Below are 25,590 nucleotides of genomic sequence, written 5' to 3'. Positions count from 1 at the left end.
TTCCGGGGGTGACATAAATATATTTTTGAAGCTGCCTGTGTACTCTGGGGTAAAGAACCAGCACAGACGGTGCCTCCCCCCTCCCCAGGCCACCCACCTCCACCCTTATCTCTCCGGAAGCCCACCCACCCCATCCCCTTCTGTCTCTTTTTAGGCCAAGGGTCAAGAGGTCTCCCGGGAGATAAGGGGCATGTGTCAAGAGGGCTTGGTGGCAGCGGCAGGAGTGGCAGCCTCGTGCTGAGGGACAGGAGACCGTTCTCTCTAGCCTGGTGCCTCAGGGTCTTCCTCCGGGGGCAGTGGGCACTTGGGGGGCGGGAGCGAGTGTCAGGAAAACACAAGAGACTAGAACCAGGGATCCGGGGAGATGCAGGCCCCACTCCCTACTCTGCCCTTCCCGCTCCATCCCTACTTCACTCCCACAGGGCCTAAGAGAACTGGACAGCAGCAGGGGCAGGGAGAAGGGGGGTGGGGGGGTTGGGAGGGAGGGGTGGCTGAACCCCACCCCCACCCCAGGTGGCGGACAATCAGGAGGTGGGGTGGAGGAGGCAGCAGGCCACCCGAAGGCCAGGAGGACCAGGTACGGGGCGGCTGCCCCAAGGCCCTTGTGGTCACTCCGGCCAGGCCGAGCACTAACAGCCCAGCAGCTCCACACGCATGGTGATCCGGTTGTGCCAGGCGACGGGCAGGATGCGCACAAAGCGAGCCAGGAAGGGCATCTCGAACATGTTCTTCTTGTGGGAATTATTGTCCAAGTTGCCAGGGAAGATCTGGAGGCAGATGGGGGTCGTCAGGAGGGCCCCAGGGCCCGGCCCGCCCCACCCCGCCCCACCCCGCCCCTCAGAGCTCCTGGCCAGACTCCAAGGGCACCCCCGGAGGGATGGCAGGACACGGGCTGGCCAGACACTGACCTTGCTGTCGACAGACCCCGGGTCCTTGTACTCGACCCAGTTCATGCTGTCGTTACTGTAGGCCACCTTGTAGGCTGCCACATACTGGATGTGGCCGAAGTCTCGGGCCCCCTGGGTAATGATGCCGGCCACTTGCCTCTCGGAGCCCAGGTCAATCTACAGGGAAAAATCAACCACGTTGTGTTTGTGTCGACCATTCTCTCCAAGAAGGTAGCAAAAGGCAGACAGGCCGGGGAGGCAGGGTGGGCAGGGCTTCCAGTTTGGACGAAGCTACTGTATTTGGCACGACCTTCTCATTTATACGAGGGACATAAAGCCTGTCACCTACTTTGCCACACTCTGTTAGACACCTCACTGCAGCAAAGCTAGAGTTTAGAGCCCGGACCTTGGCCAACCCGCAGCCAGTCCCCACCCCTCCCCCGGTCCAAAGAGAACAAGGACAGGAGAGACACTGGCGCGGTTCCCGGGGGGTCCCGCATGGCGGTCTGCGGCCTGGCACGAATCTCGAAGGAGTCCAAACGCAGACAGCTGCTCACAGATCCCAGCTCTACAGGCTAAGGGCAACTGGGGACCGAGAGACACAGGTCCTGCTCCCAGTCCCTGAACTCTCCTGGTTCCCAATTTCATGAAATCCAAGGGCTGTCCCATGGGGTATTCTCAGACACCGAGTGTCAGGCAGGGAAGTCCTGTGGGGCACCTGCCCGGGTCAGGTGTCCCACCTCTGTCCTGACCGCGAGTGGACACACGCACGCGCACACACACACACACACACACACACACCCCTTCTCCATTGCCGAATCCAGAGAAGGTGCAGCACAAAGGAGGAGGGAAATAACGCTGAATTAAAAATACGGCTTTTCAGACACTCCCCCTTGGGGAGCAGAAGCCTGGGCTGGGCGAGGTCACCCCGTGGATCCAATCCCAACCCGTGCCCTGCAGCCCTGCAGCCCTGCAGCCCGACACACCTGCAGCCACTCGGAGGCATCATTGGTCTGAGCGGTCCAGGCATTGAACTTGCCCTGCTTGTCCAGCCGTGCGTAGAAGGGGTACCAGCTGAAGGCATTCAGGCCCCAGGTCCTGTAGATGCTGGAAGCCGTGATCTGTCTGTCGGGGATGCTGTTGTCCTTCATGCCCAGGGGCTCCGCGCATCCTGCCAGCAAAGGGGTTTGTCGTCACCAAGATCACGACTCACGGCAGCCTCCCAGAAGCAATAGCACAAGGCGGACTGGGGGGTCAACGGTTGTGCTTCCTCTCTGCCCACCCCACCCACCCCTTACCTGGGCCAGCTGCCCTCAGTTCCCACCCCCACCTTGCTGTGCCCTTCCCAGATCCCCCACCGCCTGTCCCCTCTGCACAAGGGCAGGCTCTGCCACCACCTCCGCCACGCCTTCAAGGCCTGACTCATTAGACACCTCCTCCAAGAAGCCTGCCCTGACCACCTCATTTGGGCGGAACTTAGGCCCCTATGGGACTTCTCTCTTACTCCTATGGTCCAGCTGCTATCTATATCAAGGCTGAGGCCTGTGATCTTGGTCAAGGACATCAGCAACAAGTAACCCATTGATCCAGTGCTCACTTGTGTGATTTCGATCACCACCAGGAACCTGAAAGCCGTATCAGTAACCCCATTCTATAGGTACAGAAACAGGCTGAGATGGTAAGCATTGTGCCTAAGTCTGTCTCTCTCTCACATGTGTCTCTCTCTCACATGTACACACAGACACACAGACACACTCCTGCTCCCCACACCAGGCTGTGACATCATCGCCACCATCCACACCCCCTCCCAGAGCCATGAAGGCCTGCCTGCTGGTAACCCAGGGATGAAGGAGACCACACGGCTTGCACTCCAGCAGGTAGAAATGAGAGCAGTCAGGATCCCTGGGCTCAGCGTGGATCCCATCTCCTTGCCCAGCAGCCCCTCCGAGTCGCCCAGGGGGCTTTCACGCTCAACACCGATTCCTCCCGGTGCTGCCACTCGGGCCCTGGAAGCTAGTCCAGGCTTCGCGCAGGCATGCCCTGCTCAGCAATGGGCCGGGCTTTTCTGCATAGCCACACCCACCGGCAGGTGGCTGGGACAGTTAGGGAGGGGCGGCAGGAGACCAAGCTCCCAAGACCATGATGGGTATGTCTCACGCCGGGCAGAATCCTCACTCTGCTCCCCCAGATACTTGCACTCTCGCCACTAAAATCCTCTGCCTCCAGCTGTGCCCTTGTCTGCTGGATGCCTCCTTGTGATAGTGGCACGCCAAGTCATCCCCACACTCCTCCCAGAGAGAGAGGCTCCTGGGCCGGGAGGCAGGTGGTTCCCAGACAGGCTGGCAAAATCAGCCTTCCAGGGAAAATGCCATGGGGAGGGGCACTGCGCCAAAGGCCAGGACTCTCCCCTCCATCCCTCGCTATGTGACCCTGGGAAGGACCCCACAGAGGGGTGTTTCTCTTAGATCAACCAAGGATATTGTTAAAATCAAGATTCTGGGGGCACCTGGGTGGCTCAGTGGGTTGGGCCTCTGCCTTTGGCTCAGGTCATGTTTCAGTCAGGGTCCTGAGATCAAGCCCTGCATCGGGCTCTCTCTGCTCAGCGGGGAGCCTGCTTCCATCTCTCTCTGCCTGTCTCTCTGCCTACTTGTGGTCTCTCTGTCAAGTAAATTTTAAAAAGGGAAAACATGAAGATTCTCTCTCCGTGGGTCTCGGATGAGGCTGGAGCCCGCGTTTCTACAAGCTCCCAGGTGATGCTCATACTGCTGGGTCCCTGGAGCTCACGCTGACTTGGGGGCTGTAACCCAACCCCGCTCAAGTCTACCACCCTGATCCAAGCCACCTTACTTTCCCACTCCCCTCCCCCATGATGGGCCTCTGCCCCCATTCTCCCCACACAGCCTAAGGGATTCCTTCTAGACACATTCCAATCATTTCCTGTTAGCACTCCCCCACGTCCACATGGCTGCCCCTTGTTCTGAGGACAAAGATCTGAATCCTTAAAATGATTCATTCAGCCCAGCTCGCTAGGCTCTGTCCACCTCTCCAGCCTCACTGCCCAGCAAGCTGCCCCTCGCTGTCTAGGCTCTAGCCCCACTGGCCTGCCTTCGATCCTTCAACATACCCCAGGGCCTTTGCACTTGCCAGCTCCTCATCTGCCTGGAATGCTCTTTCCAAGTTCTTCATTGTGGCTTCCTCTGTCATCCAAGCCTCCACTCAAAAGCCATCCCAACAGGGGTGTCCTCGTGCCCAGATCTCAGTGCCACACGTGCACACATGCACACACACGTGTCCATACACACATACACCAACACTCTCACCAGCCCTCTGGAATGCCAACTAGGGAAAGGAGAAGATCCATATCTCGAGGAATACAGGCAGGACAGCTTCCACAGCTTGCCGAGTTTGCCCTCTCTTGGCCTAGGAGGGAGCCAGCTGGGACAGGACCGTGAACCATGCAGGCCAACTTTAATACAGCCAAAGGCTGCAGAGGCCCCTGTATCAACAGCCTAAATTTCCCTTTAGCAAAAGGTAGTCTTTAATCCCCCACTTAAACAATAAGGCTCAAAAAAGCAATGACCCTGGGAGAAGGAATGCAATGACTTAAATTCATACTTTAAAAGGGTGGGTTTTTGGCAGCTCTGCCTAGCGAACCCTGAAGTTCCGCCAGAGGCCAGCAGGTGGCGCTGTCACCTCAAAGAGAGGGAAATAACCCAGCGCCGGAGAGCCCAGGGCTGAGACAAAGTTGCCCAGCCTAGCCCCTGCAGCCTGAGGGTCCCTGATCCAGGAAAAGTATTTTTCCTGGATCAGAAACAGATCTCTTTCTGTTGTCTCCCCACATTCCTCCACATGGGACTCTCTGTAAAGAGCAGCAGAAAGCACCAGCTCCAGGCCTAGGACTCTCGAAGTCCCCACATTTCTCTTGAATGATGAATTATTGGGGGCGGGGGGAGCCGGCTGGGGTAGGGAGGGGCTGGGGGAGCACTAAATGGGTGGGTGTCCAAAGCCCAGGGATCTAGACCAAGTTTTAATAACAACCAGCTTGTGTGCACTTGACAAAAAATTTATCGGGGCCTCTGTATTCATTCACTCATTCATTAAATGTTGATTGATCATCTATAATCCAGACACCGTTCCAGGCACTGGGACTACAGCCATGAAGAAAACAAACTTCTGACCTCAGGAAGCTGATGTCTGTAAAACAGAACTCACACTACATGTTCTAGAAGCTCAAGGAACCGATCAGAATAACAAAAAATACTTTGACAATTGGAGGGATTGTCTTTTTTTTTCCTGCCACAACCCCAAATGCCAAGGGTTGGCAGACCGCAAACATGGAAGCAAGTGCCCCGAGGGCCGGTGGTCCCTCTGGTGTGCATCTGCTGTGGGAGCCCAGGTCCCCTGGCCTTGCTGCCGTCCTACCCAGCTCCGCCTGGCTGAAAAGGAAGTGGGCAGGGAAGCCCATTTCGTAGCAATGCCCCAGCTTCCCTGTACTCACCATTCACCTCACAGCCAAGGAGCTCAAAGCGGAGGGTGCAGCCCCGGTGACAGATGATGGGGACCAGCCTCACATACTGCACCTCCAGAGGGAAGTCAAACAGGTTGACTTTCAGGCCACTGTTGTCCATGTTGCCCACAAATATCTAGGAGGAAAACAGATTGGAGCATGGGTCAGCGTGGGCAGTCTACCTTCCTGGGGTCACCTCACCTCCCTCGTCGGGCCTGGGAGGAAGAGATGGGGTTTAGCAGAGCCAGCAGGGGGTCAGTTCTTCCTCTGGCCACCCCTCTTCACATCTTTCTTGGTGGTCATGGGGGATGGGCATGAACTCCTATCTTGCACACTTGCCTACCTATCACCTATAGGGTGCCTCTGCAAATTAGGAAAAGGCACTCCTCTCCCGAGACACTTTATTATACTAATTTCCCCATAGGCAGAAGTACACAAACCCATGATGTCTACACTGTGAATGGTACTCACTTAGAAATGACATCCTTAAGCAGTGTACAACCTGCACAGCTGTACATGGTAGCCCTGAAGGCTCAGAATGCCTCCCACCTCCACCACCACAGCCACCCTCAACAGGTCACTGAACCTTTCTGAGTCCATTATCCTCATCTATAAAGTAAGAGCTATCACCTGTAACTATAGAACATGGGCATAATGTAGGTTTCCCAATTTCTGGGAACCAAGAGGTAACTGATGACCCACCACATAGCTAATGGTCCAGCATACCCTCCCTCCACTACTAGGGCCCTCAAATAGCTCTCGGGCCCCAGAGGATAAGGACCACAGCCCTTCTTTAGAGCCCTCACCTTGTCTCCTGTCCCCTCCGCACCCTGGATAAATTGGAACTTGTGTCCATTGTTGCTGTAGGCCACCTTGAAGGTCTTCAGGTACTCAGCACTGCCTGCGCGGCTGGCACCCTGTGTCACAACGCCCATCACCCGCATCTTCCGCATCAGGTTCACCTGGACCCGGGGAGGGAAGACAGTACCCTTATCTCCTGGGTTCTTTAGATCTTCTCTACTCCCCCTGCCCAGAAACAAGGAGGGGCTTTCCCATGGGGGCCTCTCAGAGCCTTGGGCCCAATGCTCAAGAACGCACACAGAGAAGGACAAGGACCCCAAAGGCTGCATCCAGGGCAAACAGCCCCTCTGCAGCCTGGGGTCTGCTCCCCATCCGCCCCCCCACTCCAGTCCCCCGCAATACTGCTCTGCACTGACAGACCCTTCACCTGTGGGAGCCCACAACCTTGTTACCTGGACCTCGGTTGTGACCCCTCAAATGCAAACAGACTCTCTCCCATCCCTCCGCCGCCCCCCTTCCCCCACCCCCGAGCCATTCTTTCCATACCTGGATCCAGGGGTTCTTGTCATAGTTGCTGGCTGTCCAGGCATTGACGATGCCCGTGCGGTGCAGACGGGCCAGCTCTGGGGCCCAGCGCTGTAAACCCATGAAGCCCAAGTGCACAGAGGAGGCAGAGATCTGCGAGTCGGCAATGGCGCCCGTCTCCATGCCCAGCGGCATGGTGCAGACTGCAGGGGGGAGGGGGAAAGGGGATGGGGGAGGTGGCAGTCAGGTGGCCACCCAAACACATGGGTCCCAGACGACCGGAAAATCACAGTGTGGCCTCTGCTGAGACCCAGGGCAGAGATCAGGAAAGGACTCTCAGGGTCCAAGAAGAGGTGCTTGGTAAGGAAGAGGTGGGGAGAGAGAGACAAGGGGAGTTGGGACCCAGGGCTGCCCGCGGCACCTGTGCCATCACTGGGACGGGCAGCCAGGGACCAGGTGGGAGGGATTTCCAGTGGGACCCGCTCTTCTTCAGTGTCCCCAGCCCACCAGGAGGTCCAACGTGTCCAGCCCCACCCCTGCCGTCCCCAGAACAGCTTTGGGAAAAGAGACACCCCAGTTGGCAGTGAACAGTACTTGTACTAGACATGAAGGAAGAGGCAAATCCTGGGGCACCTCAGGGGCTCAGTCAGTTAAGCATTTGCCTTTAGCTCAGGTCATGAGCTCACAGTCCTGGGATCGAGCCCACGCCAGTCAAATTCCCTGCTCTACGAGGGTCTGCTTCTCCGTCTCCCTCTGGAGGGGCTGCAGTGGTCCCTCTGGGGGCTCCTCCACCTTTGTGCTGCCTCCTGCCTTCTGCATCGAACCCGTGGCAGACCCCAGGCCACAGAGCTGGAGGTTGGGTGGGTAATGCCAACTCCAGCACACCCAGAGTAACCTTGGCTCCCCGCACAGTAATTAGTGGGCACACCTGGCCCCACCCAGGGCTGTCTGCTTTAGGGACCCCCCCCCAACCACAGACACGCACACACACACAGACATGCACACAGTCCTCCACCCAGTGTCTCCAACAAAAGACACTGGCCTCAGCCCCGAGCCCAAGGGACAGGCCCCTCCCTGCCACCTCCATGGAGGTGCTCTCCCCCAGGCCCCAGCACCCACCCAGCTGGCCCACAACCCCCGCTTCTCAGATCAGCCTCAGAGAGCAGCCCCACATCGGTGGGAAGGGGAACCGCCTGCCCCCGGCAAGGTGCTCGGCGGCAGACCCACTGGCCAGAAGAACCCAGACCCCCCGAAGATGCAGACTCAGCCGCCCGCCCGCCTGCAGCAGGCAAGGACAAGTCCCAGCTTGGGGGGAGGGACTCCAGCTGAGCCAGGAGGGAGGACAGCGTGGACAGCCACCGCCAGCACTGGAGGCTGGGCACACACCCAGGGCCATTCTGTGGCTGAGTGGATAACCGGGCAGACCGGGCCGGTCAGCCCCTCTGCACACGCCGGGCCTCTGACCGCCTGACCGTTAGGGGACGGCCCAGCCTGCCCAGGCCTCTCCCTCCTCCCTGAGCTCTGTGATGAGGCCGCGGTCAAACTTGGGCCAGGAACCATCAGCCTCCAAGGCAAGGCCCCCAGCCTTACTTGCTGACCTCCTGTCCCTAGGATTAAGAATGTATTTGTTTCCCCCTCTTGGGAGAAAACTCTCAGGACTTAATCCTAACACTGTGGGTGTCACCACTGGTTCGTGGTGACCCAGGCAGCAGCACTCCTGGGACCTCTGGGGCCACCACCACCCTTCCGTCCACTACAGTGATATCAGGCCTGGCCTGCAGCCTGAGGACAAAAGGCCAAGCAGAAATTAGTCCAGGACAACAGAAGCGCGAACTGAGGCTCTATCTTCCCCTTGATCTACCAGAGGAAACCTTAAGGCAGGGAACGAGGCCAGCATGTGGCCAGGGCTGCTCCGGGCCTCCCCAATCAGAGCAGCCTCCCCCAGATACTCACTGGTCTCACAGTGGACACCCGTATAGCCATGACGACACATGCAGACATACTCAGTGAAGACGTCCCCTCTGTGCGAGTCGTCAACCACCCGGCACTCGGCTTCATTGCGGCAGGGGTTTGGATAACAAGGACCTAGGGGTGGAGAGGCGGGTAAGGCAGGCAGGGGATCAGGAAGGAGCCAGAAATGCAGATGCCCCAAAAGGACCCGCTGCACAGACTCAGCCCCCTGCCCGCCTCCCCCTGCCATTCCCTCCCTCTCTCCTCTGCCTGATGGGAAGTTGGGCCAGGCTGGTGCCAAGAAGGGTCAGGTATAGGCAAATCAGTCCCAGGGCGGGAAGCACCCAGCTTTCCAAGTGGCACGGGGAGTTCTCAGGGAAATGCTGGCTGAGCACAGGAGAGGGGCTGGGGACCTCCACCCACTAGGGGACAAAGCAGGGCCCGGCAGCAGGGGCTGCAGCTGGGAGCTGGGGGCGAAGCGGGGTGGGGGACGCAGGTACCTTTCTCCGTCTCATTGCAGATCAGGCCCGTGAAGCCTTCAGGGCAGAGGCAATAGAAGGGGGTGTTGTCCTGGCCCAATATGCAGGTCCCACCATTGAGGCACTGGCTAGAGTCACAGAAGTCACCTGCAAAGTCACCAGCTCTGACTCAAGAATAGCAAGTCATTCCTTGTAAATACTGGGGGCAGGGGGGCCCTATCATGCACATGCTGGGTCGCTGAAACAGGGGAACCAGGTGTGGTCCAGGCCTCAAGAAGCCACTGGAAAGAGGGGGACAGTCAGTGGGTGGTGAAGAGGCATCACCAGCTCCAGACAGAAGCCTGCATGAAGAGCCACTGGAGGTGGGCTTCTGTCAAGGTTGGAAGTGTCGCAGAGGGGCAGGGGAGCTGGGTCTAAGAGGTGGAGTGGAGTGTGCCCCACAGGGCGGAAAGAATGTTCTAAAGAAGGAGAGGAGTACAGGACCACGGTACGGTACGCTGTGGAGAAGGATGACAGAGCAGAAAGGGTAGGTAGGGGCCAGACCTGCAGGGACCTTAGGAATGACCAGCTCAGACTTCCCGTCCAAGAGCCTGGGAGCCCTTAACTTTCCTTCAGCAGCCCACCGTCGTCCACCGAGGCAAAAGGAAAAAAAGGGGGGGGGGGCTTCCCAAGAGGGAGGTGGGAGTGAGGAAGCCCTTTCCCATTCTGGAAAGGTGAATCTGGAGAAAAGGCCATCTGCAGAGCTGTGGATAGGCTCCCCTGGGGCAGGGAGGTGTCCTGGGGCCACACCAAGCTCTCTCTCTGGCTCTGGGGTGGAAATGTGACAGGAGTGGCTGGGGTGAGTGGCCTGATGAGAGAGGAATTCAGGTGAAAAGGTGAGGGGGAAGGCGGATTTGAGAAACACGGCAGAGGGAGGAGGAGGGCTGGAGAAGACCACAGGGCTTCTAGCCCCAGGGCCTGGGGGACAGATGGGAGCTATCTGTGCCGCCCACCAGGCCGGCCAGGTGGGTGGGGGCTCTCCTGGCGGACCCTCACATCCCAGCAGGGCCTACCCTGCCACGTAGGGGAAGACATGAGAAATCGCTTTTCCTCCCCCTAGAATCATGCCATCCCAGGCGGGGGGTGGGGCTCCTGAAATCTCAAAGCTCCAGAGAGCGGGGGCCCAGCTCCTGAGAAGGGAACAGAGGAACAGGAACACCGTTAATGAGTACTGGAGCCCTCAGACTGCCACCTCGGCTGCTCCTGGGAGCTTAAGGCGGCTCCCAATGAGCTATTAGTCATTGGCTTTAAATAGCAGGTTAATCCTCTCCCCTGACCTGGCAGGCCAGGGCACTGCCACAGACAGAGCTTTGGGAATGGCCAGAGTCCTGGGCTCCTGTCCCAACCAAATTCAACTCCTCTTCTCCCCAACCAACCGCACCCCACCCCCATGCTGCTCCGGGGCAAAGCGGTCCACTGGGTAAAAAAGGAACGTGAAAGGTGGCCCCTGCCCCCCACAGCCCAGGTCTTAGGTGGACTCACCTGCCCACCGCACCCATGGTACTTCCCCTTTCCGGGAAAAGCCCCATCACCCCCCACCAAACCACCTTGGAGGTTTCAGAGTCCTGCCTTGTGGGAACATTTAGCCAGGGCTCGGATGGTGGGGACAGAGAGGTGCAGAAAGGGACTTCAAAGACCCAGCTATGTCTCAGGGTCGCTGGACAGCCACCAGCTCCAAGTACCCAAGTGTGGCTGAGCTTGGAGGGCCCGGGAGGTTCTGGCTCCAGGCGTGGGGGTCGGACTGTGGTAGGAAGGCAGGAAGGAGCGCCAGGGTTCCGCTTTGACCGCATCCCTACCAGCCACCCCCCCCGCCCCCGATTTCTTTGAGAAAATGAGGAAGGGGGTGCCCGAAGCGCGCCGATCATGGGCACCTCTTCAAAGTCCTGGAGGCGACCAGCTGTGCGGGCCCCACGATGAAATGGGGGCATCCCCAGGACCAGCCCGCCCAAGGCCCAGCTGTGCGCGGGAGGCCTCCTCGGCGGGGGAGGAGGAGCGAGGAAGATACAGCGGCTCGCCAAGGCCGCGGGAGGGAGTCGGAAGCCACCACCAGCCCGGGAGGCAGCCCTCTCTAAGTCCCTCCCCTGGTTCTTGGGCCCCCCTCCCGGGCCCCACCCGAAGTCCGGTCCCCTCCCTCGGCCTTCCCCGCCCGCGCTCATCCCACCAGACACCTACGAGCGGAGATGCAAAACTCCAATGAACACACGAGCCGCCGGCTAGCGAGGGAGCAGCCGGGGAAAGTTGGCTGGACAAGACTTAGCAAGACAAGAGCCCTAGAAACTTCAGGTGGAAGACGCGCCAGAGTGGGGCGCAGTTCAATGGCCTCATTTTACAGATGGGAAAAGAGAGGCCCGACACAGCAGATTCCTTTGTTATGTGTAAGCCCCATCCCTGGGGGCCGTCGGGCTGTCACCCGGTGTCCCCAGTCCCCGCCCCACTCTCAAGCCTCTACCACTGCCCAGAACGCCCGAGCGCGAAGAGCGCAGGAGAGGCCGAGCGCATCCCCGCGTCCGGCCGGGGCGCAGCCCGAGCAGCCGCCCCTCCGCACGGGCCCGGCTCTTTGCCCAAGTTTGTAAACAGGGGTGGTGGAGGGAGGGCGCCGCGGCGAACTTCCGAGCCGCGCGGAAAGGAGGGGCGAGGACCGGAGGGCGGCGCGATCGACTCACCGGAGGCGGCGAAGAGTCCCGAGGCGCAGAGGAGCGCGCCGCAGAGCGCGGCCAGCAGGCGGGGGCGCGGCATGCCGTGGGGACACCGGCGCCGGAGCAGGGGCCTCAGCTGTGCACACTGCGGGGCTCTCATTGCAGCTCCTGGACGGGAATAAATCAGGCAGCGCGGCGCCGCCCCCCGCCCGCCCGCTCCGCCCAGGCCCTCGGGAGGCGGACCCGGGGCGGGGCTCCGCGGCCAACCAGGGAAGGGGGGCACCGAGGGGTCCGCGCCCCCGCCTCGTGCCTCCCGCCGCGGCCACGCCCGGTGCCCGGCGGGGAGCGGGGGACCAGGCCCCGCGTCGTGAGTCCTCTGTACCGCGAAGGGCTCCGGAGGAACTGTTTGGTGTTTCGTAGGTTTTTTTTTTTTTTTTTTTTTTTTTTTTTTTTTAATTTTAGACTTAAGATGCTTTGCCCTTATCCCTAAGGAGAAAAATGCAAATTAAAAGTACAGTGAGCGCCAGGTTTCACTTAATCAGATTGGCAAGTGTCGAATGATTAGCGCACTGTTCATGCGAGGCTGAGGGGAGCGGGCCCAAGCATGCATTGTTGGAGGGAGTCTAAATTGGTTCGGCTTCTCCGGAGAGCTGCTTGGTAATAGCCACCAAAGCGACCCAGACCGACCGTAAGCCCTAGCCATTGCACTCACAGCATTCCTTCCATTTGAACTCACTATGTAAAATGGCATGTATATAAAGATGTCCTAGCATATCATAGCAGCATCCTTGGAAAGGATAAAAGACTAAAAAGGGAATCAGCAAACTTCTTCTATAAAGGATCAGATAGAAAATATTTTAGGATTAGCCCACACGTGGTCTCCGGAGCGGCCCTTCACCTATGCCCCCAGGCGGAAGAGCAGCTACAGACAAGTCTCCCAGGAAATGAGCACGGTGGCCTAAGCTGAAGGAAACCAGGGGGCCAGGACGGGAAGAGACTTGCCGGTCACCCTGACTTTTATCTAAATGACTCTTTTTTAGATCCTATCTCTCTCTCTCAAATCTTTAAAGCAAAAAAGAGAATAATTTCACTTATAATAGATAATAGCATCAGTAAAAATAAAATAATTGGGAATAAATTTAACTAAAGTGCAAGACCTGTACACCAAACACTACAAAACACCACTGAAAGAAATTAAAGACCTAAATAAATGGAAAGTCATCCTTGTTCCCGGATTGGAAGACTTACCTTGTTAAGATGGCAATAATCCCCAAACTGATATAAATTCAACACAATCCCTATCAAAATTTCAGCTGTCCTTTTTCAGAAGTTAACGAGCTGACCCTAGAATTAATATGGAAATGGATGGAACCCAGAATCTCCAAAGCAATCTGCAGGAAAGAAAAAAAGTTGGAAGACTTATATTTTCCAATTCCGAGACATACTACAGAGCCGCATTAAGCAAGACCATGTGGTCCTGGCATAAGTATAGACATAAGGATCAATGGAATAGAATTAAGAATCCAAAAGTAGATCGATACATCTGCGGTCAGTTGATTTTCAACAAAAGTGCAAGACAATTCAGTGGGGAAAGAGCAGTGTTTTTCCAACAAATTATGCCAGAACAACCAGATAACCACAGAAGAATAAAGTTGGACTACAGATCACACTTTACATAAAAATTAACTCAAAATAGATCAAAGACCTAAATATAGGAGCGCCAAATGCCAAACAACCAAAGAAAAGAGTAGATTAGTTGAACTGTATCAAAACTTACAATTTTTCTACTTCCAAGGACACTATCAAAAAGGCAGGAAGCAGGGTGCCTGGGTGGATCAGTGGGTTAAAGCCTCTGCCTTCAACTCAGGTCATGATCCTGGGGTCCTGGGATCGAGCCCCGCATCGGACTCTCTGCTCAGTAGGAAGCCTGCTTCCCCCTGCCTCTCTGCCTGCTTGTGATCTCTCTCTCTCTCCATGTCAAATAAATAAATGAATAAATGAAATCTTTTTAAAAAGGCAAGAAGACAACCCACAAAATGAGAGGCAATATTTGCAGGTCACATGACTGATAAGGGTCTCATATCCAAATTATCAGAATATTAACTCATAACAAAGGATACCCCAATTTTAAAATGGGCAAAGAATCTGGATAGATTTTTCCCCAGAGAAGATATACAAACAGCCAATAAGCGCATGAAAAGACGCTTAATGTTATTAGTCATCAGGAAAATGGAAATAAAAATCAAAACCACATGAGATACCACTTCACACACCCACTAGGATGACGATATTCAAGAAAACATCATAACAATGTTAGTGAGGATGTCGAAAAAGCAGAACCTTCACACATTACTGATGGGGTTGTAAAATGGTGCAGACACTGAAAACCAATTTGGTAGCTCCTCAAAAGATTAAGCAGAGCTATCCTATGACCCAGCAGTTCTACTCCTAAGTATACACCCAAGAAAATTAAAAGCATATGTTCATACAAAAGCTTACACGTGAATGATCATAACAGCTTTAACAGCCGGCAAGCGGAAACCTCCCAAATGTCCACCAGCTGATGGGTGGGTAAGCCAAGTAGTCTATCCATCCAGTGGACGATTATTCAGCCGTAAAAATAAATGAAGATTTAATACTCGCTGCAGAATGACTGAACCTTGAAAACACGATGCTAAGTGAAAGAAGCCAGATACACAAGGCCATGATTCCGTATATATGACATGTCCAGAATAGACAAGTCTATTATGACAGTAAGTTGATGAGTGGCTGCCAGGGGCTGGGGTGAGGGCAGAATGAGAAGTCATGGTTCATGGGTGTGGGATTTCTTCTGGGAGGCGATGAAGGCATCCTGAAATTTTTTTTTTTAAGATTTTATTTATTTATTTGACAGAGATTATAAGCAGGCAGAGAGGCAGGCAGAGAGAGGAGGAAGCAGGCTCCCTGCTGAGCAGTGCCTGATGTGGGGCTCGATCCCAGGACTCTGGGATCATGACCTGAGCTGAAGGCAGAGGTTTTAACCCACTGAGCCACCCAGGCGCCCCAAGATGTCCTGAAATTTAATAGTGATGATGGTTCCCTAACTTTATAAGCATGTTTAAAACCACTGAACTTCACATTCCAAAAGGATGGATTTTCTGTTGTGTGAATTATATCTCGATAGAAAGGGAATACGGCTCTTCAGAAACCTGTCTCAAATCAGTAAATCACTCAATAAGCATTTAGTGAGCACTGACTGTCATGAGCATTGATTGGAAACCCTCGCTGCACATGAGTGTCACTTGGGAAGATTTTTGTAAAAATACAGGTGATCAGGATGCACTGCAAAGCAAATAAATCTCAATCCCTGTAGAGCATAGGAATGAGTATTTTTTTAAAGCTCCCCAGATGAGGCCAGTGTGAAACTAATAAGAGAACCATTGGCTAAACTCACTGAGAGCAAAGACAAAAGACCTAGGCCTTGGGACCACAAGGGACAAGGAGGGGAGGGATTTTAACAGGTGAAGGCAGGATAGAGAAGGAGGGTATTTTCTTGTATGATCTGACCCTTGTAGAGTTCAGTGGGTTAGTAGCTCCTCTGTCTGAATACTTTTCTTACCCAGCATTACAGCATCCCAGTATTGGAAGATTTGGTTGGATTTTCTAACGAGTGTCATCCCAGGATCACCTGAAACAGGGAATCCACTTAAGAGCTTTAGATTTTGTTCATGTATATGAAAGGAAACCAGGTACACTTTTACTTTTCACTTAGTCCTACCCCTACTCAATCAGAGAAACGTAACAGAAGTTCCATTACATCGACAAAACTCAAAGCCGATGGGGCTGGGGGGAGGGAAATAAACATGTATACCTAATTGGTAGAACTACCAGTTTATTCCGCGTCTGGATCACAGTCTGACTGTAGCGAGACCTACAGAACTGGACCTTGTATTCTGCTTTGGACAAATTCACTGGAATGAAATTACCCAAATAAAAAGCCAATGTACCAAGATGCACACGGTACCACTGTTGGTGGTTCCGAAAAACTGACTAACGGTCCAAAACGCCCAGGGGTGAAGAGCGAAACAGACCTGCTAAGATACAGCCCAGTGCAGTGTTAACACATGGAAAGGACGAGTAAGTTTGCAGGTGAAAAGAGGTGCCTTGGCGAGCAAAAGGCCTGTCCACAGCTCCCGTCCGCACTCACGCACAGCACAGCTCGGTAAAAAGTGCCTCACGCGGACATGGGTCTGCACAGAAACAACACTCGAAAGAGAACAGATCACAGACAGGTAATCCCATGATGCTGCTTATATGAGGTCCCCAAAGTAGTCAAATTCATGGAGGGGCACCTGGCTGGCTCTGTCCAAAGAGCATGTGACGCTTGATCTTGGGGTTGCAAGTTCGAGCCCCACGCTGGATGGACAAATAATTAAAATCTTGGGGAAAAAAAATCTAGTCCTATTAGAAAGAAAAAGTGGAATGCTGGTTGCCAGGCGCCGAGAGCAGGATAAGGGGAGCTTCTCTTTAAGGGGGACACATTTCAGTTCTGCAAGGTGAAAAGTTTTGGAGATGCTGCTCTGCCAGGGCACAAACATAATGAGCCCCGCTGAACTGTATATTTACGATGATTTAGGTGGCAAATTGTATTTGCATTTTTTTACCATGATAAAAAAAAATCAATCAATTTTAAAAGAGAGAGAGAGGGGGGCACCTGACTGGCTCAGTCACTGGAGACTGTGACTCTGGATCTTGGGGTCATGAGTTTAAGCCTTAGGTTGGGGGGTAGAGTTTACTAAATAAAAAAATAATAAATAAATTTATTTTTATTATTTTATTTTACCAACTCTGAGCCAAGCACCATTCCAAGCCTTACATAGGTAAGAAAAGAAGATAATATGATATGACATGTCAAGTAGACCTCAATTAATGTTTTTAAGTTTATTTATTTAGGGGCTCCTGGGTGGCTCAGTGGGTTAAGCCTCTGCTTTTGGCTCAGGTCATGATCTCAGAGTCCTGAGATTGAGCCCCACATTGGGCTCTCTGCTTGTCAGGGAGCCTGCTTCTGCCTCTTTCTCTCTCTCTCTCTTTCTCTCTCTGCCTGCCTCTCTACCTACTTGTGATCTCTCTGTGTCAAATGAATGAATAAAATATTTTTTTAAGTTTATTTAAGTAATCTGTACACCCAACATAGGGCACAAACCCAACCACCCTGAGATCAAGAGTCACACACTCTCCTGCCTGAGCCAGCTAAGCGCCCCGAGTATACCTCAACTTAAAAAAAAAAAAAAAAAAAAAAAGAGAGGAAGAGAAGTTATTTCAGGTGCTAGCAAGGGCTCCACAGATGACAGGACAGGACTGTGTGACAAAACACCGAGGGGAGAAGGGAGGCCAGTTTAGGCAGGTGACTAGCAAAGCCTTGTCTGAAAAGGTGACATTCCCACTGAGACCCTGAAGGGCGAGAAACCGGCCTCCCATGGATCTGAGGAGGCGAAAGCTCTGAGAAAGGGACCGAACCGGAGCTCAGAAACTGACCGACACCAGCAAAGCCCACTGAATTTTGACAAAGGAGCCATGCAAGAAGCCGCTGGTTGTCCGCACCCCGCAGAACGAAGTCAAAGCCAAAACTCACGACTTGTACAAAATTTAACCCCAAACGAATCAGAGACCTCACTGTAAAACACAAAACTCTAAAACTTCTGGAAGAGAACAGAAGCAAATCTGTATGATCTTTGGTTTGGGGACGAGTTTTACATACATACGATACCCAAAGCAGGATCCATGATAGAAACATCGATATAAACTGGGCTTTATCACAAGAAGACCAGTTGTTCTGTGAAAGATACCAGTGTGAAAAATTAACAGACAAGCCACAAACTGAAGGAAAATATTTGCAAGTCATTTATCTAATAAGGAAGATGTGGGGCGCCTGGGTGGCTCAATGTGTTAAGCCCCTGCCTTTGGCTCAGGTCATGATCTCAGGGTCCTGGGATTGGCTCAGGTCATGATCTCAGGGTCCTGGGATCGAGCCCCGCATCAGGCTCTCTGCTTGGCAGTTCTGCTCCCCCTTCCCCTCTGCCTGCCTCTCTGCCTACTTGTGATCTTTCTCTCTCTGTCAAATAAATAAATAAAATCTTAAAAAAAGAAAAAAAAAAAGAAATGTGAGGTGCCACCTGGGATTGCCAACTTATTAAAAAAAAAAAAAATGTATCCAGAATAAGTAAAGAAATCTTAAAACTCAAAAATAGGAAAACACCCAGCCCAATTTTTAAAATGGATGAAAGATCTAAACAGATAAAAAACAAAACAAACAAACAACAACAAAAAAAAAAACCACACACAAAAAAACCCCAAACCCTATGGATGGCAAGTAAGCCTACAAAGACACGCTCAACACAATTTTCTGTTAAGGAAGTGAAAACGCAAACAATTATTAAATACCACTGCCCACCTACTGGAACGGCTACAATCCAGAAACCCTTCCCCAGCCAAATGCTAGCGGCCACGCAGAGCACGGGGAAAGCTCCTTCATCGCTCCTGAGGAACACACAGCGATGCGACCACTTTGGAAGACAGGTTGGCAGTTTCTTATAAAGTTAAACACAAACTTGCCATAGGACCCTGAAGCGATCACACTCCCAGGTAATCTACCTCAGCCAATTAAAACTTAGGGCAACACAAAAACCTATTTGCTGAAAAACCAATGTTTACCACAGCTTTGCTCATCGTCATCAAAAACCAGAAGCAACCACGTTGTCTTTCGGTAGGTGAACGGATGAACTGTGAACCCCCATACAATGAGGGACTGTTCGGTGATAAAAGGACAGAGCTACTGACTCACACGACATGAATAAAATCTTAAATGCATTTTGTTAGGTGAGTGAACACAGATCAAAACAGCTACATGTTGAGCGCCTGGGTGGCTCAGTCAGTTAAGCGTCTACCTTTGGCTCAGATCATGATCTCAGGGTCCTGGGATCGAGCCCCGCCTTGGGCTCCCCGCTCAGTGGACCCTGCTTCTGCTTCCCCTCTGCCGGCTGCTCCCCCTTGTGCTCTGTCAAATAATAAATAAAATCTTTAAAACACACACACACATACATAAAAAACCAACAACCACACACACACACATACCCAAACCCCAGCTACATGGCCTGTGATTATATTCATGAGACATTCTGGGAAAAGCAAAACTGTAAGGGCAAAAAACCTACATGAGTGGTTGACGGGCTGGGGGAAGGGAAATGGGCCACTGCAGAGGGGAGACCTGGGATGGGATTATTCAGGTGATGGGATTATCCTGCAGGATCCTGGAGTGCTGCATACAGAATCCCAAGTAACTGCCAAATGCATAGAACTTGACAGCCCAGAGACTGAGCTTTGACAATTGCACAGGGAAAAAAAAAAAAAAAAAAAAAAAAAATCCGGGTGGCTGCCTGGGGGACTCAGTCAGTTAAGCATCTGCTTTTTGGCTCAAGTCAGGATCCCACTTTGGGAATCCCTGCTGGGCTTCTATCTCTCTCTCTCTCCCTCTGCCTGCCACTCCCCCTGCTTGTGCACTCTCTCTCTGTCAAATAAATAAAGCAAATCTCTTAAAAAATCAATCAAATCTCTTAAAAAATCATCCAGAATGTTGGAAGATTCCAGACTATGTCCAAAGAATCAAAATGTATGAAAAGCAGTAGGGGGGCTGGGGTGCAGCAGGTACGGGTGTGGAGAGGATCTGACTTCCATAACTTTGGGAAGCAGTGTTTCAGCCAGAAACCGTAAGGCTAAAGACGAAAGGGACTGTATATAACCGCCGAACCCCAGCTGTTCCTCATGGGAGTATGGGTTAACAATGCTGGAATGGCTTGGGTTGGCATCCTGGGCAGCGACAAGGTGGTGGCTGGTGGAGGGGAGGCGTCGGGATTCTCACTGCGGGAGAGGGAAATTAGGAGCACGCGGGGAGGGAGGCTGGAACCAAGCACACAGTCCTGGGTTTGTCCGAGATGTCAGTAAAAGAACCTATTTAGCCGGAGGCTTCCATCAAGGTTGAGACAATAACGTTGTTTAACCCTTAAACTATCCCTGCTCCCCTTCCCCCAGGGGACTTACTTAAAAACAAGTCCTGGAAACCAGCTCCAGGTAACAAAGCTCAAATACAAGGGTGGATCGGGCCAGGTGGAGACATCCGGTCAGTGGGGGGTTGCATACTGTCTCCCTAGCTACCAAGGAGGTTGGGCCCCGCCCTTTGGGCACCTTTTGGGCACCCATTCTGACCAAGGTGATAGGCTGGTTCAAATGTCTACTAGGGTAAATTGTAATTCATTTGGCCACCTGTGCGTGGCCAGGCCCGACCGCAGGGTCTTTGCCCTTAAAAGCTAGCCCGTGAAACAGAGAAGGGTCGTCCCTCTCTGCAAGAGGTGCGGCCCTGGCCGGTTAGTTTGATTCTTGATGCTTGGCACGAAATAAATCTTTGCTTGACCTTCGCTTTATATCAGTCTCGCTCCTATAATCTCGGACCCATTTGGGGGGCATAACAGTCAGTACGCCTTCCTGCTTAACTTCGTTTAGATACAGACGACAAGTGTAGGAAAAACTGCAGGTACAAGTATATACACACACGCACGTGTGTGTCTGTGTGCGTACACACAGGTTAGAACGCGCGTGCCTATTTCCTAGCTCTGTCTGCAGACGCGGACTAGAAGCAGCGACAGCCCAGTGCTCAGAACTTGATCTACAGATCATGTTTCCAGTGAAAGGCATCGGAGCTCCTTGGAGAGATGGCCAGTTCTAGGGCTAGGGCAGGGAGAACACAAGATGAAACCTGGGGCACCCAGAAAATGCTTTAGACAACAAAAGGAGGGCCTGTGAAACAGGCAACAAACTAAGCTAAGAGTTTCCCAGTCACCAAAACAGGAAAAAGGTAGCAACAAAGTAAATAATGAGCTATTGGACTATAACCCACAGTATAAAATAAATATCCATGAGTCCATAACAGTACAAACAAATGACTGAGAGAATGAATGAATGAGTGAGTGAATGGAGAAAGGAATACAGAAGAATTGCAAATAATCTACCTAGCTATTCCCTCCTCTGGGAGATAGAACTTAGAGGCCCTCCCCTCATTTGAGCAGGGACGGTGCCCACTGGCTTGTTTCCGAAGTACAGGAAGGACGGAAAGATTAGAAACTTTTCAGTGGAACAATGATTCAGAAAAGGGACCTTCTCCTTTCCCCAGGTGACCAATATGAACAGCATTAGTGACAAGTTCCATGGATTGCATTGTCCCAAATGATAGGACAAGAAGTGTGCTTTCCCTCTGTAGTCTTCCTCCCAAGAACACACCAGAAAATTAGGGGAAAAAAAAAAAAAAAAAAAAACGCAGACCAAACCAAGTTGCAGGACATTCTACAAAACCCTAGACCGAGACTTCCAAAACTACCCAGGCAAGTCTGAGAAATTGTCCCCGACCAGAGGAGACGAGAAGATCCGATGGCAAGTGTGTGCAGCATTCCGCATGCTGGCCGGGAACGGAAGGGCTTTAATGGAAAAAGTAGCAAAATCCAAACAAGATATGGTGATCATTCACAATAACGTGCCAACGTTAGCTTCTTAGTTGTGACAATGTGCCCTGGTGGGGGAAGGTGTTGACAATGGGGAAAACTGGGTGAGGGATCTAACAGGGACTCTAACCGTCTTTACAAATTTTCTATAAACATGGAACTATTCTAAAATTTTAAAAATATTGGAAAGGGGGCACGGCTTGAGAAAGGCACAAGCCTTGCTGATCAGCCAGGAGCACAAGGGCCCACATAGCAGGACTGATGGAGGGGGAGAGGAGTTGAAGCCAGAGAGGCCGCAGGGACAGACCCGAGCCCTAGCAGGATCTTGTCACGTGTTTGAATCCCAGTTCTGCCTTATGCCAAGTGAGGGATCTTGGGCAAGTTCTTTGCTTTCAGATTCCTATGTTGAAACCTAATGCCCAACGTGATGGTGATAGAAGTTGGGACTTTGGGAGCTGCTGGGGTCATGAGAGTGGAGCTCTCAAAAATGGGATTAGCTCTCCCATAAAAGCAGCCAAAGAGTTCCTTTGCCCCTTCCAGCACACTACAGACTCAGCGAGAAGGCACCATCCATGAACCAGAAAGCAGGCCTTTGCTAGACACCGAATCTGCTGCTGCCTTAACCTTGGACTTCCTGGCCTCAGGAACCGTGCCAAGGAAACTTCCATGGCTCATAAGCTACCCAGTCTCTGCTGTTTTGTTACAGCGGCAAGAATGGGCTTAGACATTCTTCAATCTCTCCGAGCCTCCGTTTTCTTAGCTGCACAATAATGTAGTCTCCAGGCCTGGGCACAATGTGCAGTAATAAGAAAGGAAGCACCCCTAAAATACTCGTGGAAAGAATGACCTGACTCTCCCCTTCGGGCAGAACCAGATCCAGGGTGTGGGAGCTGGTGGCCAAGCAGATTATATACAAGAGAAGGAGGGCTCAAGTCATGGGAATCTCAGGGACAGAATAGAGAATATGGTCAACGATACTGTAATTATGGGGACAGATGGGGACAGATGGGGACTGGACTTGTGGGGAGCACAGCGTAACATAGCGAGAAGTGGACTGTACCCCTAAAACTGATATAGCATTGGGTGTCAACTATACTCAAAAATTTTGTTTTAAAGAGAGAGAGGGGGACGCCTGGATGGCTCAGTTGGTTAAGCGTCTGCCTTCAGCTCGAGTCCTGGTCCCGGGGTCCTGGGATCAAGCCCCACCTCAAGCTCCCTGCTCAGCAGGGAGTCTGCTTCTCCCTCTCTCTCTGCCTGCTCATGCTCTCTCTTGGTCACTGTCTCAAATAAATAAAATCGTTAAAAAGAGAGAGAGAAAGAGGTGCTCCCCAGGGACGGCATCTAGGTGCACAGTGGCGGACGGACTCCCCCCGTGGGCGCTGGGCTTCCTGTGCTGGAAGGGACCGACACAAAGGGCACGTGTCAGGAAGACAGAGCAGGAGGTGGACCGTGAGGACAGGCGACCTTGAAGGTCTACACCACCTCCAGGATGCTGCTTTGGAATGACCTGTCAACACTGCCCAGCACCCTCCAAGTGCACAGGAGGCAGGGAGGGGCGTCCCCACCCCCCACCGGGCTGGCCCAGGCCCCTCCCCCTCTGCTCTCCAGCATTGGTGAACACAGGCCTCACATGGGCTCAAACAGAGCCTGGGGTGGCCCCACACTCACATCCTCCAAGTGCACACCCCCTTTCCCAAACCAGATGCTCTGAACACACATCATGATCTGTGAGCAAACATCCCGGCCCAAGGACCAAACAACCCCCTTTTGTTTCCAAGCCAGAGACCAAGGGCTAGGGCCCAGCGCTGCCGAATAAATATGCTTTCAGTTGAAAAACGTAAAAGTGTTTTCTCACTGAAACCGAAGGGGTGGGCTGAATTCTGAGGTTCCTTTATGTGATTTTCCATACTTCGGCTGGGCTTTCCATTGCCTGCTGTCCTCAAGAATTTCTCTGGAGACTCCCTCCAACCCTGACCAATTTCCCCTCCTCTGAACCCCTGAAGCTCCCACAGTCAGAACCAGCCCAGATCTGTTCACAGTGGAGCAGCGCCCCAAGGTGTCTCCTTGCCAGGATTGTCTGCTCCTCTGAGACACGCCGGGGGTCACACAGAAAGATCTAGACCCGGCACCTGGATCCAAGCCCCAGCTTCATATCTTACCTGCCTGGTGATCTTCTCCAAGCTGCCGCTCCGGCACATTTATTTTTTTCATATAAAGCTCGTCTCCTTCCCTCCTTTCCAGGAGGTCAGTGACACGAGAAACAGTTGCCTCCCAAACCCTGAGAGGTCTCAGGCGTCTTCATCTGCTGGGGAACGTGCCCACATCTGAGTTGGGTTTTGGTCTGCAGAGTCAAAAGGATGTGAAAGAAATGCTTTAGAAAAATCTATTTTTATAGGGCTCTGCTCACAGCCTTTCTGCGTGGGCCAGCTGGACATCTGGACAACGCATCTCCCGAATGAGACCGGAGTGAGGCGGTTTCCAGGAGAACATCAAGTTCTTCCCTGGAAGTTGCTAAAAAACAAAATTAACCCGAGGAACTTTGAAGATCTAATGGGCTTTATGAAATGATTCGTGAATTGGGCAGCATCCCATCCAGCGAGTAGCAAGCAGCTCTGTCATGCTATAGAGAAGGAAAGATGTTTAAAGGCAGAGAAGGGGCAGGGAGAAAGGGAAATTATTAGCGAGGAATGCACTGTTTCAGGCAAGGCTGTCCTCCTCGGAAAGGGTCTATGAGTAAATGTCCTCATGCTGACCGGAAATTCCGGGCTGGCTGGTTAAAGGTTACATTCCTGGGAGGGTTGAAAGTGCAGTTGGTTAAGGATTAGGCTTGGTTTACTTGTGTGAGGCCTTAACGTAAGTGACTCCATTTTGGGCCTGTGGTTTTCTTCCAGACAAAACCAAACCCAAGGAGAGCTGGAGGCAGAGCCCCAGACTGGGCAGGACTGAGGGGTCAAGCAGCAAACTGTCGGCCCAGGAGGGATTATCACTGGCTGATCCCGGCCCTCCACCCCCGCCCCCCAACAACAGTCTCCCCCAATCTCCTTCCCCAGCTGGAAGGGCCTCTCATAAGGATCTGGTAACCTTGTCTAAGCACAGATCACTGACCTGTTTGGGAACTGGTTGTCTTCTCTATTACACCCCCTCCTTTTGAGCTAGTACCCCTTGGGCTCGCTTCGGCAGCACATCTACTAAAATTGAGCCAGTACCCCTTGCTTGTCAGACACTCTTTCTGCCATTCCTCCCCCCAAAAAAGTCAACCCTCCCAATGAATTGAGGAACAGACTTAACATTTCTGACTTCTTGTTCCAAACCCACTGCTCAGTGGCTCTGGCCTTCCAAACTTCCTGAGTCCCAGCAGATGTCAGATGAAGGTCCCACAAAGCTACTGGGTGACCAAGCTGGCCGGCCCAGTCTTTGATGAATTTCAGATATGCCACTGAAGCTGAAAGGAACACAGTTTGGCTGTATGGGGCAACTTCGTCACCAGAAAAGGGAATTTGGACTTTTATTTCCTGCCCTAATCCCTGTGCCACATACTTAACGATCAGGCAATAGCCTTCCTACCTAACCCTTCCTGTGTTCACTCATTCATTCAAAAATACTTATTGAGTAAATGCCACGTTTTGTGGTATGAGGACCCCCTCAGAACTCCAGAGTTGTAAAGAATTTTTTTAAAAGATTTTAGTAATTTTTTTGACAGAGAGAAAGAGAGAGATCACAAGCAGGCAGAGAGGCAGGCAGAGAGCGGGGGGGGGGGGGGGGGGGGGGGGGGGAGCAGGCTTCCCGCTGAGCAGAGAGCCAGACATGGGGCTCGATCCCAGGCCCCTGAGATCAGGACCTGAGCTGAAAGCAGAGGCTTTAAACCACTGAGCCACCCAGGCGCCCCGTAAAGAATTTTTTAAATTTTAAGTTATTTTTCTTAAGTAAATACTGCGCCCAAGGTGGGATTCAAACTCACAACCTTGAGATTAAAGAGTCGCGTGTTCCACTGACGAAGCGCACCACCTGCCCCAAGAATATTTTAAGCTGAAGACATTTGAGATTCAACAGATGAAGGAAAAACCCTCATGGGAGGCTAAAACCAGAAACTTCTAAGAAATGAGGATTGCCGTAAATTCCTTCTTTGAGGGAGATCTACTCCTGGGAGAGAGTAAACCTAGCATAGATTCCCTCTCTGGAGGAGTTTTATGGCCCTGGAGAAGAAAGACCACTCATACCTTTCTAGACAAATATTATCCCAGA

The 25,590-nt window shown here is 52.6% G+C and overlaps 1 protein-coding gene across 1 annotated transcript; it reads right to left on the bottom strand.

Annotated features, from left to right (window-relative positions):
* On the bottom strand, nt 1-23,705 carry MFGE8 (milk fat globule EGF and factor V/VIII domain containing). Its single transcript, XM_004763768.3, has 10 exons — nt 23,508-23,705; nt 11,852-11,992; nt 9,171-9,296; nt 8,674-8,805; nt 6,742-6,923; nt 6,201-6,356; nt 5,386-5,530; nt 1,874-2,058; nt 909-1,064; nt 1-767 (listed from the first exon to the last, which is right to left on the bottom strand). The coding sequence occupies exons 1-10, from the start codon at nt 23,557-23,559 to the stop codon at nt 630-632; spliced, it is 1,413 nt and encodes a 470-aa protein (XP_004763825.1). The 5' UTR covers nt 23,560-23,705; the 3' UTR covers nt 1-629.
* Between the last annotated feature and the right edge of the window lie 1,885 nt (nt 23,706-25,590).

Source organism: Mustela putorius, unplaced genomic scaffold (assembly GCF_011764305.1).
Source record: "Mustela putorius furo isolate JIRA1106 unplaced genomic scaffold, ASM1176430v1.1 tig00003875_pilon_pilon_pilon, whole genome shotgun sequence".
NCBI lineage: Eukaryota > Metazoa > Chordata > Mammalia > Carnivora > Mustelidae > Mustela > Mustela putorius.
This window is presented reverse-complemented; position numbering and strand designations above follow the sequence as displayed.

Excerpts from the sequence above, each read along its gene's own strand:
- MFGE8 (XM_004763768.3), bottom strand. The coding sequence starts at position 23,559 with ATGAAAAAAATAAATGTGCCGGAGCGGCAGCTTGGAGAAGATCACCAG. Across the intron at positions 11,993-23,507 it reads TGGAGAAGATCACCAGGCAG|GAGCTGCAATGAGAGCCCCG; the intron begins GTAAGATATGAA and ends ATTCCCGTCCAG. Across the intron at positions 768-908 it reads CGGGGTCTGTCGACAGCAAG|ATCTTCCCTGGCAACTTGGA; the intron begins GTCAGTGTCTGG and ends ATCTGCCTCCAG.